The 16,839-nt window shown below is 40.1% G+C and overlaps 2 protein-coding genes across 2 annotated transcripts in view; both read left to right on the top strand.

The window, feature by feature from the left end:
* Positions 1-259: 259 nt before the first annotated feature.
* LOC135593106 (uncharacterized) lies at positions 260-9,601 on the top strand. Its single transcript, XM_065082927.1, has 5 exons — positions 260-501; positions 595-756; positions 1,216-1,296; positions 9,146-9,269; positions 9,369-9,601. Exons 1-5 carry the CDS (start codon positions 377-379, stop codon positions 9,411-9,413), a joined length of 537 nt encoding a protein of 178 aa, XP_064938999.1. The 5' UTR covers positions 260-376; the 3' UTR covers positions 9,414-9,601.
* Positions 9,602-13,105: 3,504 nt separating this feature from the next.
* Positions 13,106-16,839, top strand: part of LOC135593105 (nucleobase-ascorbate transporter 6-like) — a 4,366-nt gene continuing 632 nt past the window's right edge. The window contains exons 1-14 of the mRNA XM_065082926.1: positions 13,106-13,255; positions 13,354-13,497; positions 13,985-14,082; positions 14,211-14,387; positions 14,465-14,565; positions 14,658-14,733; positions 14,867-14,926; positions 15,067-15,251; positions 15,329-15,425; positions 15,578-15,664; positions 15,756-15,814; positions 15,914-16,005; positions 16,629-16,706; positions 16,811-16,839. The exon at positions 16,811-16,839 is cut by the window's right edge and continues 132 nt beyond it. Coding sequence (XP_064938998.1) covers positions 13,383-13,497; positions 13,985-14,082; positions 14,211-14,387; positions 14,465-14,565; positions 14,658-14,733; positions 14,867-14,926; positions 15,067-15,251; positions 15,329-15,425; positions 15,578-15,664; positions 15,756-15,814; positions 15,914-16,005; positions 16,629-16,706; positions 16,811-16,839 — 1,254 coding nt within the window. The 5' untranslated portion in view covers positions 13,106-13,255; positions 13,354-13,382. The remainder of the gene's footprint in view (positions 13,256-13,353; positions 13,498-13,984; positions 14,083-14,210; positions 14,388-14,464; positions 14,566-14,657; positions 14,734-14,866; positions 14,927-15,066; positions 15,252-15,328; positions 15,426-15,577; positions 15,665-15,755; positions 15,815-15,913; positions 16,006-16,628; positions 16,707-16,810) is intronic.

Below are 16,839 nucleotides of genomic sequence, written 5' to 3'. Positions count from 1 at the left end.
TCTGTTGACATCTGGATTTGTTTGTGCAAGTGTATTCTTATACAAGTGATAAGTCCTAAGTTGGAGGTTATATGTGAGCATTATATATATTATTTTAATATATAAAATAGTTTAAAAATTATAATTAAGTGTTTAGTGTTCATTTGATATTATTTATGCTTCCAAATAAAAAATATTTATATTTAGCTTAATAATTTTGTGGGAAAATTTCTAACCAAAGAGTATATATATGTATTAGTGTATACCTACGTGTATGTCACTTGTACGCATGTTTGTAATGGGAAAGAAGCATCAGGTCTCGCTTGGGGTTGTTTCTATCTAGGGCACCTGTTTCGGGGGATCTGCTACTTCGGAAGAAGGGAGGAGGAGAAGGCACATGGAGGGCGGCAACGGCGAGGAGCTTGCGGTTGGCTGCGTCCTCTCCCTGAGAACAACCCTCGGCGACGAGATCGAAGGCCAAATCATCGCCTACGACCGCCCCTCCAACATCCTCGTCATCCATATCCTTCTTGCTCTCGTCAATCCGATGTCTTTCTTGTTTCTATCTGATGTTTCCCTGTTTTCGATTCGTTTCTTTGACCGATCGTCGACACAAGAAGGCAGTTCGAAGGCGGGGCCTCGGAGGAACATTCGGCTTCTGAAGGCCAACTACATCCAGGACTTCACGTACCTGAGGAAGGCGGAGGACCCGATTGACCCCAACAAGTGCTACATCGATCTCGCCGGCCTCCAGGCTAGGGAAGAGGCCTCTTTGAGGTATTCATTCCATCAGTTTCTTATGCAGGTTTTGGGTTTTCCTTTTGCAAATTGGTTCGGAATCTGCGTCTCTAAATATAGAGGTAAGGGTGCTTACTTTGACCCTCTCCAGACCTCACATCTCGTGCACTGAGTTGATCCTTTTGCAAATTGCTAGAAAAAGATGGGATTTCGAGAGGGGATTTTTTAATTTGGTCATTATTTTGCCGAATTCTGGGGCTCTTTTGTTGGAATAGTTGGCTCATTAGATTTTCTGTGGCAGTTAGAATTAAAATTTGGAAGAACAAATTCTTGGGCAAGTTTCCTTTTGATATATTGTTTTAAGGAATGTGCTCTGTCGGCAAAAACTAAAACTTATCTATTGTTTTTGATTTAGCAGAATCATTCTTTATTATTATTATTATTATTATTATTATTATTATTATTTTGTGTCATCATGGTTTGTTGAATGTTGTACAGACAAGCAGAGATTGAAGCTGAGAGGATTGGCGTTGGGGTCACCAGCGAGGCTCAAAGCATTTTTGATGCATTGTCTAAGACGTGAGGAACAATTTGCCCTTCTTGATTTCCTAATTTAAATAGTATATTTGTAGTTAGAACAGTGAATAATGTATTCAGCTTTTATATATTCCGATCATAATTCCATCTTAGGGCTTTGGATTGGAGTTTTATAAGAGTTATAAATTATATGATCGATTGCATTTTTGTGCAAGAGACAAATAACATTCTTATAGGCATTAGAATCGTGTTGTCACAGACAAATCTGTATAAAAGGTGTTTGATGTAATGTATGTGTATATCTATATCTTTTAATGTAATGTATGTGTATATCTGTATCTTTTGATTTTATTCATGCTTTGCATAGTATGTAGAGGGCTTGTAATAGGCTTGGTAGTTTCATTTTAGTTGGCTTTTGTGGTCGTTTTAGTCCTGTAAATGTATGTTGTGTGCAATCATCGTGCAGAGACAAAACTACCCCAAAAAAAGTTATTTAGGCAATCATTTTGAGGGTTTTCTAGCTTCGTAGAGTGGTGCAAAGTGTCAACTATCACAACACCCAGGAGCTACCCAGATGACACATGCTTAGATGGGCCTTTGGGGTAGTATCTAGGGTTGGTTCGCTATCTTGTTCTGTAGCAGTATCATGTGGACACTTGTGAGGACTTTTGGCAACGACGGACCATCTTGGACCCTTTGTCGCATGATTTTTCAGAGCTTCAAAGTTTATGTTTGTAATTTGCATTGCTTATCAAGTGTTCGTTGAAATGTCTACTTGTGGGATCCTGGATTAAACGTTTTCTCTAATCCGTCTTTCCTTTTGCAGGTCCTTAAGAGATCATAAGAGGTTTTAGGGAGGTTGACCATATGCGGACGGACATATAAGGGTGCCACACAACTTAGGCAAAATCAGTTAAGTCCGTGACATATGGTTTAAACGTGGGACAAGCACACTTAGAAACACTTGACATGCAAACGTGGGGGGCCTAGCAGGGTTGTATTGAGGGCAGCCAACATGAGCAACCGTTTGAGAGAAATGGGCGTAGAGCTGTAGAGAAGGAGTCGCTCGGAGGAGCGAGCATCCAAGATTGACATTTAGAGGAATGATGAATCCTTCGCGCGAGAGGCACCACGAGGACAAGCGAGTTGGGAAGAACACGTAGCTCACAAAGGTTAGCATGACTAAGTTCGAGCTGTAGCTCGATGTTGACAACCAAACTTGGTGGTGCTCAAGGCAAGCAGGGCGTTTGGCAAAGGATGAGACCGTGTAAGGTGGGATGGATTGCTTAACATACGAAAGAGTTGTGCAAAGCTCACGAAGTGAGGGGAATCGTTAATTCGAAGAATTCAGTACTCATGCAAGGACTTGTATATAGACAATGAACTATTGGTGGTCATCCTAAGACGATCGAAACTTAACGCCATGGAGCATGAAAACTTTATCTTCGGTATGGAAATGATATATTTGTAGTAACCTGAAGTGTGCAGCATATTCAATATGTTGCTAGGCCTTGAGGGGCGTACTGAGAGTTGTATTGGCGAAGAGTCACAACCTAGCAAGTGTGCTTGCGGTGGTGAAATAGTGCATAGTTTGTTCAGCAAGGTAGAGTAATCCAAGGGGATGGTGGTCTTTGAAACTTCTAGACGGAAGGATGCGAAGAGAAAAGTTGTTCAACAGGATAGATATCTAGGAGGGATAAGTCCTAGTTCTCCAAAGGAAGAATAATGTGCAATGGGCCATACATGTTGAAGGGGGTACTTCAAAATGACAACTCTATAAAGCTCAATGGACCGAGTAAGCAGCGAGGAGTCGTCGCATAATCTCGTACGAGGTAATGCGTTGGCGGATGCACTGTGAGATCGAGTGGGGGCGCGAGCCTAGGCAACACCAAACGAAGGCATATTTAGAGCCAATGTGAAGATTGGACTCAAGGGAGGGCTGATCGGTGGAATAGTGGATGCGAGGGTCACCATCAACTCAATGCAAACCGAGGAACGAAACAACTTGGGTGGAACTTGGTGAAGTGCCCAAGCCGCATGAAGGGAGTTAATATAGAAGATGGATCATGGAGCAGAGACACGAAATTTCCTTGGACTGAGATCAAGGATATGAACTCTTACAGAAGCGAGAGCGAGATCATGTTCTTTCATAGGTTCCTCGTTCTAATGGAGTAGACTCATCTTGCATGATGCCAAAGTCAAAGGGAGCTTCGAGGTACATGCACTTTTTCTCGATGAAGCAATTGACGGAGGGACTAAGGTGACTCAAGTTGCAGAGACGAAGTTAGGGTCAGAAGACCTTGGCACAAGGCAAGAGTACACAAAGGCGGGTACTCTTGAAGAATATGTCGCTGTGCTATCATTCAAGTTATTGCAAAGGAAGCTGTGTGCAATATAGATTGTGCTAGGGGCAGGGGTTCATGATCTAGACAATGCTACACCAATTTTAGTGAGGTCGGTGGACTTCAAGAGCTACTGGGCGACGGACTGTCCTAGAGTTCTTCGTTCATGTGTGACCCGGAAGCGGGTGGACGAAGGTCGATTGCTAAATAAGCAAACATAATCGCAATTGGCGGAAGTCCTACGATGTGCTAGCAGAGGCCACACATAGAGAGATCACAGTCCAAGTTCATCTTACAATGATCAGAGTGCAATGGAGATGTCATCATAAGGCAATATGGTGTAGTGGATCGTGGTGGAACAGTTCGAGGCAATGCAACACACACATGAGAATTCCCGTGAGGGACTTGACCATACGAAGGTATGATCGGGAGCTACTGGGTGCTCCACTTCGATGAGCAACACAATTGCAAGTAGGGCTATGGATTCAAAGAGTGAATGTTATGGTATAGCAGAAGCGGGTCTTCCGTGTGTGCATCAAATTTTGCATCAAATGAAAGCCTTAGGCATCAGCATATAGGGGTTGTGTACCACCAAGAAAAATTTCAAGTGCAAGTACTAGTGAGTCCTTTGAGGGGATTTAATCATATAAGTATGATCAGAGTGGTTGGAGAGTTGGATTGCTCAAGAGCTCATATTCGCTTGAGGGAGCTCGACAAGTTAGAGGACAATGCCGAGTGAGCGAACATTGCTACCAAAACTGCAAAGGAAAACAGAATCGCATGAGCCTTGCTACATGATGGCGGAGGCCATGCATGAGAGTTGTAGTTTGTCTTTCCATTGACCAAGAGAAACTACTTGGAGAACACAGAGGTGTTGAAGCAGTTGGTTAAAGGAGCAGGGTAGCGATGACAAGTCCAAAGGGACTTAGCCACCCAAAATGAAGTGTCGGTTAGGATAGAGGTGGACTTGGAGGAGTGCCACAGTGTCATAAAGGCGGACCTACCAATCGCGAAGAAAGGGACATATGTGAGACGATAGATAATAGGGCCATGAGCATGACAACGTCATGGTACCGTAGAGACGGGACTTCCGTGGAGTTATCGATCTCTTGCTCTTATGGAGGGAGAGCAAATAAAAGGGATCGATGAGGTGGAGAATGCAAAGGCAAACTCTAGGTACGGAGACGAGGTTGAAGGGCAGAGGTCAAGGAATTTCGTAAGATCGGTGTTGATGGGCTTCTCATTAAGATAGCTTAATGTGAGGGAATTCGAGTCGATGGAGGAGTGCTCGACCATGGAACGGAGTAAGCAGTATGTGGTGTTGTATCCTTTCTACTCCGAGGAGTAAGTGATGGAAATGAAGATGATATAATCTCAAAGACGACTAAAACTTTTTGAGGCTTACTCCAAATCTTAGTGAAATTTTGCTCTAATAAGGCAAAATTTTTTGTATTCCAAAAGTTTGATGCCAATGAGGAGGTGATTGCAATAGCTAACTCAACATAAGAAGTGCAAACACCTTAGGTGCTTCAGAAGTGTGAGCAAAAAGCAAACGAAGGCTAGTAACTAGCTTGATACATAAAGTGCAATCCTCGAGGAGGTAGGCGAAGTAAAGTCACATTTGCTTTCTCAACTCTTACGAGAATGAGTGAAACTGAGTACCATAGTAACCAGCTTGATACATGAAGTATAACCCTCGAGGAGGTGAGCGAAGTGAAGTAACATTTGCCTTCTCAACTCTCGGGAGAATGAGTGAAATCGAGAATTCTAGTTCTATTATTTATTGATAAGAGGAGCTGTGCACATGTTCAAAGATCCTTCGAAGAAATTTAATGGAAGACAACAATTGTTAAATCCTCACCAATGGTGATCAGTTCTTTCGAGAGTAGATGATCCGCTTCATTTCCCAACAGAATGTCAATTGAAAGCGGAAGTGATGCGAACCTACTTGGAGGCAATAACTAAATAAAATAGGAATCAATGGGTAAAGTTTGCGAAGGCGATGCTCATTAAAGCTCCAACAAGCATCCACTTAGTTTAAGCGGTGCGAGATGTTTGAAACATTGGCGCACAATAATGAATGTTTTTTCCTTCATCTGAGGGATTCGCAGGAACTAGCAAATATTAGCACAACTCAACTGACCCTACACCAGAGTCAGAGTCATTGGCGAGTTGAGGCAACATTGGCGGATCAAAATTCGACTACTCAACAACAGCGACGAAGAGTAGTTGGAAGCCAAGAGGTGCATTGCAACTAGATAAGAAGATTGAAGTTTTAACAAAGGCGAGGAGATGCAGCATCTACAAAGGCTTTGATGAGGACGTCGAAGGAACAAGTGGGGGATAACGTTACTGACAGATCTATACAAAGGGTGTTCGATGTAATGTTTGTGTATGTTTGTATCTTTCGATTTTGTTCATGCTTTGCACAATATGTAAAGGGCTTATAGTAGGCTTAGCAGCCTCATTTTGGTTGGCTTTTATGGCCGTTTTTATCCTATAAATGCAGGTTGTGTGCAGCCATTGCGTAGAGGCAAAACTACCAAAAAACATGCCATCCAGGCAACAATTTTGATATTTTCTATCTCCACAGAGTGGTGCGAAGTGTCAGCCAGCACAACACTCAGGAGCTACCCAGGTGGCACATGGTTGGATGGGTCTTCGGGGTAGTGTCTAGAGTTGGTTTGCTGTCTTGTTCCACAGTAGTGTGGGCACTTGTAGGGACTTTTGACTATGATGGCCACAGCTCACCTTGGACCGTTTGTCGCGTGATTGTTCAAAGCTTGCGAAGTCTATGTTTGTAAATTGCATTGTCTATCAAGTGTTTATTGAAACGTATGTTTGTGGGATCCCGAGTTAAGCGTTTCTTCTAACCCGTCTTCTCTTTTGCAAATTCTTAAGGTACCATAAGAGGTTTCGAGAAAATTGACCCTTTGCGGACGGACACACAAGGGTACCGCACGATTTAGGCAAAACCAACTAAGTCTGTGATAGTGTGTTGCAATTTAAGCTAATTCTTTCTAAGCGGTTCATTTAGATGTTGGACATGTACCAATTGGTGCATTTGTTAAACATTGTAGGCAAATTAAGAAACGGTATTTTGATCAGGGTACTTGGTTTTGGTATATAATTTTCTGAACAAAGTTTGATGGTGAAGGAATGAATCAAGGAGTAGAAGGTAATTATACAGGGATCCAAATTTCTTTTGGTTCAATTGGTGATTGATATAATTAGTAATTCTCAGATCTTTTTGGAATTCAAGCCTTGTCAATTGAGTGAATGCCCTGCTTTACCATATTGGACATAGAGTAGGTCAGCCTGAGGCAACAATGAATAACATAAATTTTGTTTGTGGTGAAGGTACTATTAAACTCTGTTGTCCTTGAGACATGCTTTCTTATCTTGATATGTCCTTGTTGCAACTCTTGCCAATTTGGTATATGCTACTAAAAATGTTTGATCTGTTCTTTTGTGAGAACTAGATGGACAATAATTTAAGAATGTGAGTTGATCAGACTTGATTACTGAATCTAGCCAAAAAACACTAGATATATATTTTTTGGCAGCCTATACATAGCAAAAGTTTGTCAAGCAATTAAAATCTGTAAAATAAAATAAAGAACATTTTGAAAGTGAAATTACCATTGTCTGATGGAATTGTGGCATTATCCTTTTTCACATACTCATTCAACTTTCTTTGTTTTTCATTTTTTGACGGCTGCTTTTGGTGTCTCATCTTTTATATTTGCAATTTTTTTGTTGGTAGAGGACTGATCTTGAACAGACTATTGACGGATTTTGCTATATTGATTTCCAAGGGCACGTTTCTAAGTGAATAATCCAATAAAATCATATTTGGTGAATTTTTATTACAAGAGAATATATCCATGTCTATGTATTTCTCAATTATGTTGCATCTCCTTGAAACTTGACCCTAGCATGAGATGTTTAACATCTAGATTGGGGCGATGAGAGTGACATTAGCATATGGACATCTCGTCCATGCCATCAAAGCATAAGTTTTCTCTCTTTTACATAATTACATGCTTACACAGTCTGTTAATATGTCTTTTGTATATCTAATTTCTTTGTCTCCTATAATAGGATTAACACCTCCTATTGAATGTCATTTTTCTTTGAGTAGACTTCTTCAAAAGATGGTAGAGGGAAGGGAGGGGAGAGAGATATTATCAATATAACTCAAGTTATGGTGCTTTTGGGCTTACAAGACTAGTTATATCTCCTCATCCTCTCTCAACAATCTCTCAAAGAAATATGGGACGAAATCGGGATTATGTGCTGATACACTTGTAGGAGTTATTGGAAGAAAATTTGATCTCATTATCCCACAAACTCCCTAAAAGATAATACTCAAATTCTTAAAAGACAAGTCTAAATAAGTAAAGTCGAACCTACACTCAAAGTCTATCCATTTAAGGTTTTTGCATTCTAATCAGACCTTTTCTTTATTGAGATCCTCCTAAATGGCCAATAAAGCTAATTATGAAAATATATCGATGTGGCTATATTGATTCTTATTTCATCACATTAAAAGGCGCTTTCAGTCTTTTGCTTTATTCCCTTTGTCTTCTCCTTGAATGGTTGAGTCCTTGTTAAGTTAGAGTGAGAATAGAGCTCTCTACATAAGAAGATGCTAAGCTGGACTACTGCCTTCTAAGTTCTAGTCCAGCTAGAAGTTGACCTTGTTGTCATATCAAACAGTGTCCAATCTGGTCAAACCTGAAGGGTAGCTGGACAAGGTGCTGAGAAGGTCTCTTTGGGTTGACAATAGCTCCCTTTGGGCCTAAGTAGGACTAATGAGAGGTCTTTTGGTCCCCTTGCTGGTGTTGAGGGCGAGTGGAAAGGCTGTGAATCCACTGAAATTAAAGTGATATCCTACTATATGCAAGTATAACCGCACACAAAAAGGTTTTACTATCATAATCGGCATATGGAGACACCACATCAATATTTACACTTAATTAGGGCATTATGTCGTTTTCTTTAACTTCATTCATCAGTTGGTTTTTATTCATGAAATATATACTCATAGACAAACAAACATGTCACAGAAAGTAAATTCTACCCGTACAAACTTCTTCCTAGAATTTTGATATAAAACCCTTGTATAATCTCATATTTGATCTAGATTTCTTTGCCCAATCAGTATATACTTGTTCTTACTGGTGTAGAAGAATCGTGTGGTTGTCATTTTTGTCTCTCCAAACTATGATAATAATGTTACTATTTTGAGCTGCATGATGTTTCTAGATGATTGTTAGCTGATGTTATGGTCATAGACTGATTTACATATAAAGATATGATGTCTACATTACTGAATCTCAGAGACTATTGTTTGGCGGTGACGAGTCTTTATACTTTGTGCTATTATAAAAGTTGTTAATATCCTTCTAACATCCCAAAGGATCCAGAAACAATTATAAGTTGATTTTGGATACATGTATGGAAGCATATTATACATGATTGTTCTATGGCTCACTTAATGTATTGCTTTGTACTTTTTCAAAATCTTTATTATACATTGTTAGGCTTCCTGTCCACTGGGACAAGACTGTCATTGTGGTCATGAATGAAGTCCGTGTCAGCAGCCCATACCACCCAGAAAATGTTACCGGAGGAACCCCAGCTGCCAACGATCGGGTGAAGAAAGTGGTAAAGATTTTTGACTTGACATTGTGAAATGCTCTAGTTTATGAAATATATCATGACTTAATGGTTTTTTTTTTCTCTTTGTTTATGTACACCCTGCAGCTTGATTTTGAAAGGAAGAGGCTTCAAGTTCGTGGACCTGGCTAGTATGGTTCGTCTTTTGTTTTCGAGGATGGGTGTAGGATTGACTTCTGAAAGCCTTGGGTTAGAATATCATAACAACCTTGTTTCTTGGTTCTATATCAAGTTCATCTTGTCTTTGTGAAATTATTGGCATTTACAGCTTATTTTATCATTAAAAAAATGAGTTGTAATAGCTGGATTTTTGAACTTCATCTAGAGAGGGTGTGTCTCCTAGAATGCTTATGCTTGGTACTGAGCAATTACACCTTTGTCTGGATCATCTTCTTCCACCTTCCTGACTGGGCACCTAAGGAAGGTCTTTAAAAGAGTTTCAATCCATCTTAGCATCATTTGCAATTATTATCTCAAGAATTAACTTATCGAACTTGCAAATGAGGCATGGATGTCTTCTTTGCAAGAAGGAATGACCTTGTTATGGATGTCTACTTTGTCTGAGAGCCTAGTCCTTCTTACAGGGGACCAAATGCATTCACGGCACATTTGTTGTTGCTGAAGCTTCATAGGTGACTATGAAGCACCATGAGAATGTTAGCACACTAAAAAAAAGGGCCTTTAGTTTCTTGGGATACAAAATGTCCTCAAGAGTAATACTCTTCCGGAATGCTATCTGCATATTTATATCATCCACCTTCAAAATTGCTGTGCATGTCAAAAGCTATCAAACTGCACTTGCTTCCTGGGAACCCTCTGAAACATGTTTTTGTTGCCTTCATCTTTTCTCATCAATCTTTTGACAAGTTTTCTTAGAGACGGTTCCTCTGCCCATTGGTTTCATTACACCTCGAACAAGCAAACAAAACCCTCCCTGCACCCTCTCATCAATAATCTGAACCAGCATTTAAGCTCCTCTGCCCATGTTCGAGAACCCGGACGGGTGCAAAGTCATTGGAGTACTAGCAAACAGGATCTCTGATACACCCCATCGATTGCATCTCTGCCAAAGAGAATTGTTGACATTTCAGCATGATGTTTGTGACCAAAAACAAGAGCTGATTTGATAACATCACAGTGACAGCAGATGCTTTTCTTTCTCTTCGAACGAAACAACTTCCTTGCAATTTGCTGACACAAGATTCTCTGCTACAGAACGATTGAAAGAGACACACTCCATCAAGAATCCAACCTAGCATCCAAATCTCATGACTCGGGTTGGCCCCAACCATCTGTTTTGATTGGTTTGTTGCATGGAACGTAAGATTTCATTTCCTATGCTGTCAGATTACTCTTTGGTTACTTACATGTCACGTCTGTCCAATTACTGCACCCAACCTATTTGCTGTTCCACATGTTCAATGGTGCAAATATTGGTGTACATGAATAGTTGGTTGGAGGTAAGGTTTGGAAATAGCTTTGGGAACACAAAAAGTCCAAAGTCTCAAAAAAGGATAAACCCTCCTCTCTTTACGAGATTTGAATAAACAACACCCCAAGCTTTCTTTTGGCTGCTTAAGTTTAGCAATGTCACATGGATTTCACCCCACAGTTATCCCAATCAGATCAGACAAGCATCGTTTAGCTCTCACTCACCAAATCAATAACGAGCAACCGTAAGTTGCATAACCCATTTATCGGAAGAAAACAAATATACGAAAAATATTAACTTGCATGAGGAGAATTTGGATCGGCCAAATGTGGCATTAATATGAAGTCAAATCTCGTGATTCATTTTTTTTATAGTCAATACCTCTTTGATATAGCAAGAATATTCTCAAGAATAATGCTGATATAGTAAGATCGACATTTTTAATTTATCTTTTCTTTTTTATGATCGAGATGAACATATTTTTTTTTCTTTCAAAATTATATTAAATTTAGTGCTAAAAATAATAATTAATCATACTTAATGTTTACCATTCTGCAACATCACCAGCCGAATCTGTACGCCGTACCGCTGGCATCATTTATTAGGCCACCGGAACGCATCAGCGTATCAATTTCTGATGCAGTTTGATGAGGCGACACGGCTTGGGGATGACATTAATACGTGTAGTCCTTGTCGCACGAACGATACCATGAAATCGAAAGCAAGCCTAACACTCGCATGTGCTTAATGATGGACTCCTCACACCGACGCGAAGCCGACGTGACAAGGAAATAAGAACCGTGTGACCTTTTCCTTGTAATTATGCCAACTTACACCTCCATTTTGTGTTCGTAATTACATGCCAAGGAGACGTTCATGATTTCAGTTTCGGGTCTTAGACATTTTTTTCTTTTCCTAATAATTTAAGCTTCTAAGATTAGGGATGACAACATAGCTGAGCCATTCGAGCAACTTAAGCAGAGAAGATCCATGCCGTAATCTGTAGTGGACTGGCAAAAGGCACTGTGAACAGCGCATGATCTAAGGTGATGGGCATAATACACACTGCATTTAGGTAGGGTGACAGGGAAGAGATAAAAGAAAAAGGTGCTTCTCCTCAAGTCATTGTCAGCAAAGAGAGGGACTCATCAGGCTTATCAACCCATTCTGATAGCCTTTGGAGTCTTCTTCTCCTCTCTCTCTCTCTCTACAACTTTTACCACTAAATTGTCTTTTTATTCCTTGGAACTGATGACTGTCAGCAGACTTCCTTCTGAAAAGAAAGAAAGAAAAAAAAATTGCATCGAAGATTAAGATCTGATACAGTCATCTCCAGTATCGCCAAAACAATGATCAGCCAATCCATGGCTCCATGTCACATTTCTTAATCTTGTCGTTCTTCATTTCTTACTTTTATCAATCTTTTGAATCTTTTATATGATTGGGAGACTCACACCTTCCCAATTTGTCCTCTTCCAAGTCTTTAAGACATAAGATTTCTTGAAACCTATTTTTTTTTGCTTGCTGTCACTCAAGTTCTGTGGACTGACATCTTGTGTGACATCTTCCTGTAAGTTCATGTGTGGCACATTTTAGCAGTTCAAATATTTTTTTACCATGTAGCTGAGACTATGTTTTTAATCCTATAAAAGCTTAAACTCTTAGGATTTTATCATATGTAGGACTAAGATTGACAGTGTATAAATAAAGAGAGACAAGATTAGAACTCACAGCATACTTTGATAAATATACATGGTTAGGAAATGACTCTATTTATATGAGAACTTTAACAGTAATCATGAAGATTTTCACAGCAAAAAAGTGCTGATGTTCTAAGCTGTTTCCGAATGCAAAAATTCACCCATCACTATGCTGTCATAGGTGTGCATGAAATCATGGCATTGCAGTGGTGGTGCATTTCTACCTGGTAGAGGAGAGGGGGGACAAAGAAAGGAAGCCTTTAAGTTGAACTGAAACAGTTAAAGAGCTTGCAACCTTTCCTCTCTCTTACATTTAACATTAAATATCCACCCTGCAAAGGACGGCCTTTCCTCTCTGTCTAGAGTGGCATGCTTTCCTACCTTCCTGCCCAAGCCAGCTTTATATGTATCAGGAACAAGAAAACTCACGTTTACTGTTGAATCAAGAAAAATTAGTTGCAAGAATCAAAAGGTCAGAGAGAGAAAAAGATTTGCACAAGATTCCAGACGTCACAGTAGCGAGAGAGAGAGAGAGAGAGAGAGAGAGGGGGGGAAAGATTTTAAATTTATACATGGGAAATACTTTGGTGGAGAGAGAGAGAGAGAGACTGTGTGTAGGGACAGTTTGGTGTGTATGGGATGGCTGCTTTATTAGACCTCTGTGGAGGCTGCCATTTACTCATTTTGCTCTTCTTGTGGCTTGGTGGGTGGGGAGAGTTGCACACTACTGTTGGGGAAGGCTACTACTCTACTGGGTCTTAGCCACTGTCTTCCTGGTTTCCTGATCTTGATTGCAGTTCGGACTTTGATGCTGTAGACCTTGATATCTTAAAAGTCTTTAGGTGGGCTTCTTGATCCTTCTTAGTAGGGAGTGGAGTCGGAGGAGTGTGAGTTACAGCTGATTGAGGCTTCTCGGGTGCTGGCTTGGATCTTTTTCTAGGAGTGGGTTCTTGAGGAGGAAGAGAGTAGATGGCAGGAGGTGGAGGAGCGGCGCCTGCGCCGAAGCCGGACGAGTTGCAGCCGCACCCGGTGAAGGATCAGTTGCCCAATGTTTCCTACTGTATCACCAGCCCTCCTCCCTGGCGTGAGTTCTTCCCCAACTTTTTGGCTCTAAAGGATCTTGTTCAGTTATTTTGGATTCTTGTACCTTCCATTATTTTCCCTCCTTTTTGGTTGGGAAGCTTGTTCTTCGTTCAAAGTATGCGTTGTTGCCTTAACATGTTCGACTTGCTTTTGGTTTGTCAGAGGAAATGTTGTCACTGTTTGAAGCCCTTTGGTTATTCTAGTTTCCATGACACTGCGACTCTTTTGTTGATCTGTGATTATGTGCTGACTCTTCCTCTAGTTTACTTGTTCCTGATACATACTCACAATTACCTTGTCTTGCTCACATTCTCCGGTCTATGATCTGATAAGCTATCCATGAATCTGTCAAGCATGTTTCTTTCGCAGAAATTGCACTTATTCTGTTCTTCATTCTGTGAATTGGTTTTCCATTTCAATTGTCGGACAGTTTTTGGTCTCGTAACCATATACTAAAAGGGATTTATTTGCCGGTCTTTGCATTGCAGCTGAAGCCATACTCCTTGGTTTCCAACATTTTCTGGTTATGCTAGGCACGACTGTTATCATTCCCACTGCACTTGTTCCTCAAATGGGTGGAGGAAATGTAAGAGTGAATCATTTTGTAGAGAGATTTCATTGGCTTTCTATTATTACGAATTGTCTTCTGTTGATTGTTGTCGTTCATTTCTTATTTTTGTACTACTTTTTCGAACTTGTCCTCCATACCATCAGGATGAGAAAGCCAGGGTAGTCCAGACATTGCTCTTTGTGGCTGGCATCAACACTCTTTTCCAGACTTTGTTTGGCACACGCTTGCCGGCAGTGATAGGCGGTTCTTATACGTTTGTTGTGCCAACCATCTCTATCATCTTGGCTGGTCGTTACAGTGATATTGTGGATCCTCATGAGGTTACTAGAAGACCAAACTTTGTGTTTTGTTATGCTCATTCTTTGAAATCATTCGTTGTATTTTTTTCATCATGCAGAAATTTTTGCGTATAATGCGTGGAACCCAGGGTGCCCTAATTGTTGCTTCAACCCTTCAGATTATTATCGGTTTCAGTGGTCTTTGGCGAAATGTAACTAGGCGAGTGTTAACTTATTTCAATTTTGTTATCATCAATGTCTGTGATCTTGTGCTATTAATGTTCTCTTGCCTTCTTTGATTTGACTGTCCAGATTCTTAAGTCCACTGGCGGCGGTTCCTCTGGTTGCACTTGCTGGATTTGGGCTTTATGAGCTTGGTTTTCCTGGGGTAACAACTTTTCATGAACTTATTCAAATTCTGCTCTCAGATTGAGCTTGTCATGCTATTGTTCTTTAGGCGACCTTTTGTTCTTCAAGCTCTTCTTAGTATTTGCTCTCACTCGATAATATTTGGATTGCAGGTTGCCAAATGCATTGAAATTGGGCTTCCACAGATAATTCTTTTGGTCGTTTTCTCACAGGTATTTTTCTCACATGGGAGTATGGGACCATAGAATTTACTGTTGACCTTTTTGATGCTATTGCATTTTTTGTACATTATTGTTTTCTTGACCTATTTGTCATAAGAATCATGATGAATGGCATTATGTATTCCCAACAGTACATCCCTCATGCCCTACGTTCAGAGAAGCCTGTGTTTGATCGATTTGCTGTCATATTTTCGGTTACAATTGTGTGGCTTTATGCATACTTTCTTACGGTGGGAGGAGCATACAAACATTCCCCACCAAAGACACAATTACATTGCCGTACAGATCGGTCAGGGCTTGTTGGTGGCTCTCCCTGGTGAGCTTAATTTCTGTTTCATTCTTATGCTAACCATATTTGCATTTTTTTGATATCGTCATCCTGATAATGAATAGGATACGAGTTCCATATCCTTTTCAATGGGGTGCACCGACGTTTGATGCTGGTGAAGCTTTTGCAATGATGGCTGCTTCATTTGTTTCTCTTGTTGAGGTCGGATCTCATATTTCCTTTTCCTGAACTAAGATGCTGGTTTCGGCTACAAATGTCTAGCCATAGTGATCGGACGAACATAAATTTTCTTGATCAAATTCCATTCTTATATGGTTTCTCAACTCAGTTCTTTCTGATAAATGTCTGTGCAGTCTACTGGTACTTTCATTGCGGTAACAAGATATGCTAGTGCAACACCATTGCCTCCATCAGTTCTTAGTCGTGGGATTGGTTGGCAGGTATGAGATTCAGCTGCTATGTTACCTGAATTCATGCGACCCTAGACCTAGCACTTGGTTATTGATGTAATGATCAAGTTTTTGACTTCAGGGAATTGGTATCTTGTTGGATGGACTATTTGGAACTGTTAATGGGTCATCAGTATCAGTGTATGTCAAAAGTTTCGCATTTTAATATCAACTGGCTTATTGTCACATGCTGAATCCTTCTTATGTTGTATAAGAGGCTGATTTTTCATTCTTCTGCAGTGAAAATGCTGGTTTACTAGCTTTGACACGTGTTGGCAGCCGAAGGGTTGTGCAAATATCTGCAGGATTCATGATTTTCTTTTCTATTCTTGGTAAGCTGTCTGTATTATGATGTTTCTGGCTTCCTGCACATTAGCTTATTGATCAATTTTCTATGAGATGTTTCCAGAGGCACTTATTTCCATTCTATGTTAAATGGGTCTCTTTGATATTTACTTTCAAGCACGATATACAATTTTGTTCTTGAATGAACAGTCTCTTACTGATCCCCGTCAGATACTCTGCTCAGCATGAATACTAAAGTGAATGGTACTTTCATACTACGTTGGAGCTGAGGGTAAAAGACAAGCAATTGAAGCAAATTTAGTCCTCAGATGAGCTAGGAAATGAGTAGAAACTTTTAATGCTATTTCCTATTAGTCAAATCAATACATCAAAATAATAAAGAGAAGTTTTTTTAGAAGTTCTTAATTATACACCACATGTTGATTTATATTGATATATTGATGACAGTATTGCATCTAGTTCTTCACATTTTGTTTCTTGATGTTCACTATACTGGGTAATATACTATATTACATGCTACAATTAATTTCACTTTCCAAAGGATATAAGATCGGTTAAAATAGTTAGGGTTTATGACTTACAGAAGCGCTATATATTACTAACCAAATCAACTGGACTGATCTTTTCCCTTTTCATTTTGCCAACTCAGGAAAATTTGGAGCAGTTTTTGCATCGATTCCTGCACCGATTTTTGCAGCTCTATATTGTCTTTTCTTCGCATACGTCGGTACGTACTAGGATCAAGAAAGCTTGTTGACACCAATTTAAGTTCCCTATATGCATTTTTTGAATTTTGTCAGGTTCATTTACTTTCATTTTTGGCTGAAACAGGTGCTGCAGGCCTTAGTTTTCTGCAGTTC

This window comes from Musa acuminata, chromosome BXJ1-9 (assembly GCF_036884655.1).
Source record: "Musa acuminata AAA Group cultivar baxijiao chromosome BXJ1-9, Cavendish_Baxijiao_AAA, whole genome shotgun sequence".
NCBI classification, from domain to species: Eukaryota; Viridiplantae; Streptophyta; class Magnoliopsida; order Zingiberales; family Musaceae; genus Musa; species Musa acuminata.
Note: the sequence above shows the minus strand (reverse complement) of the source record. Positions and strands in the feature narration are given on the sequence as shown.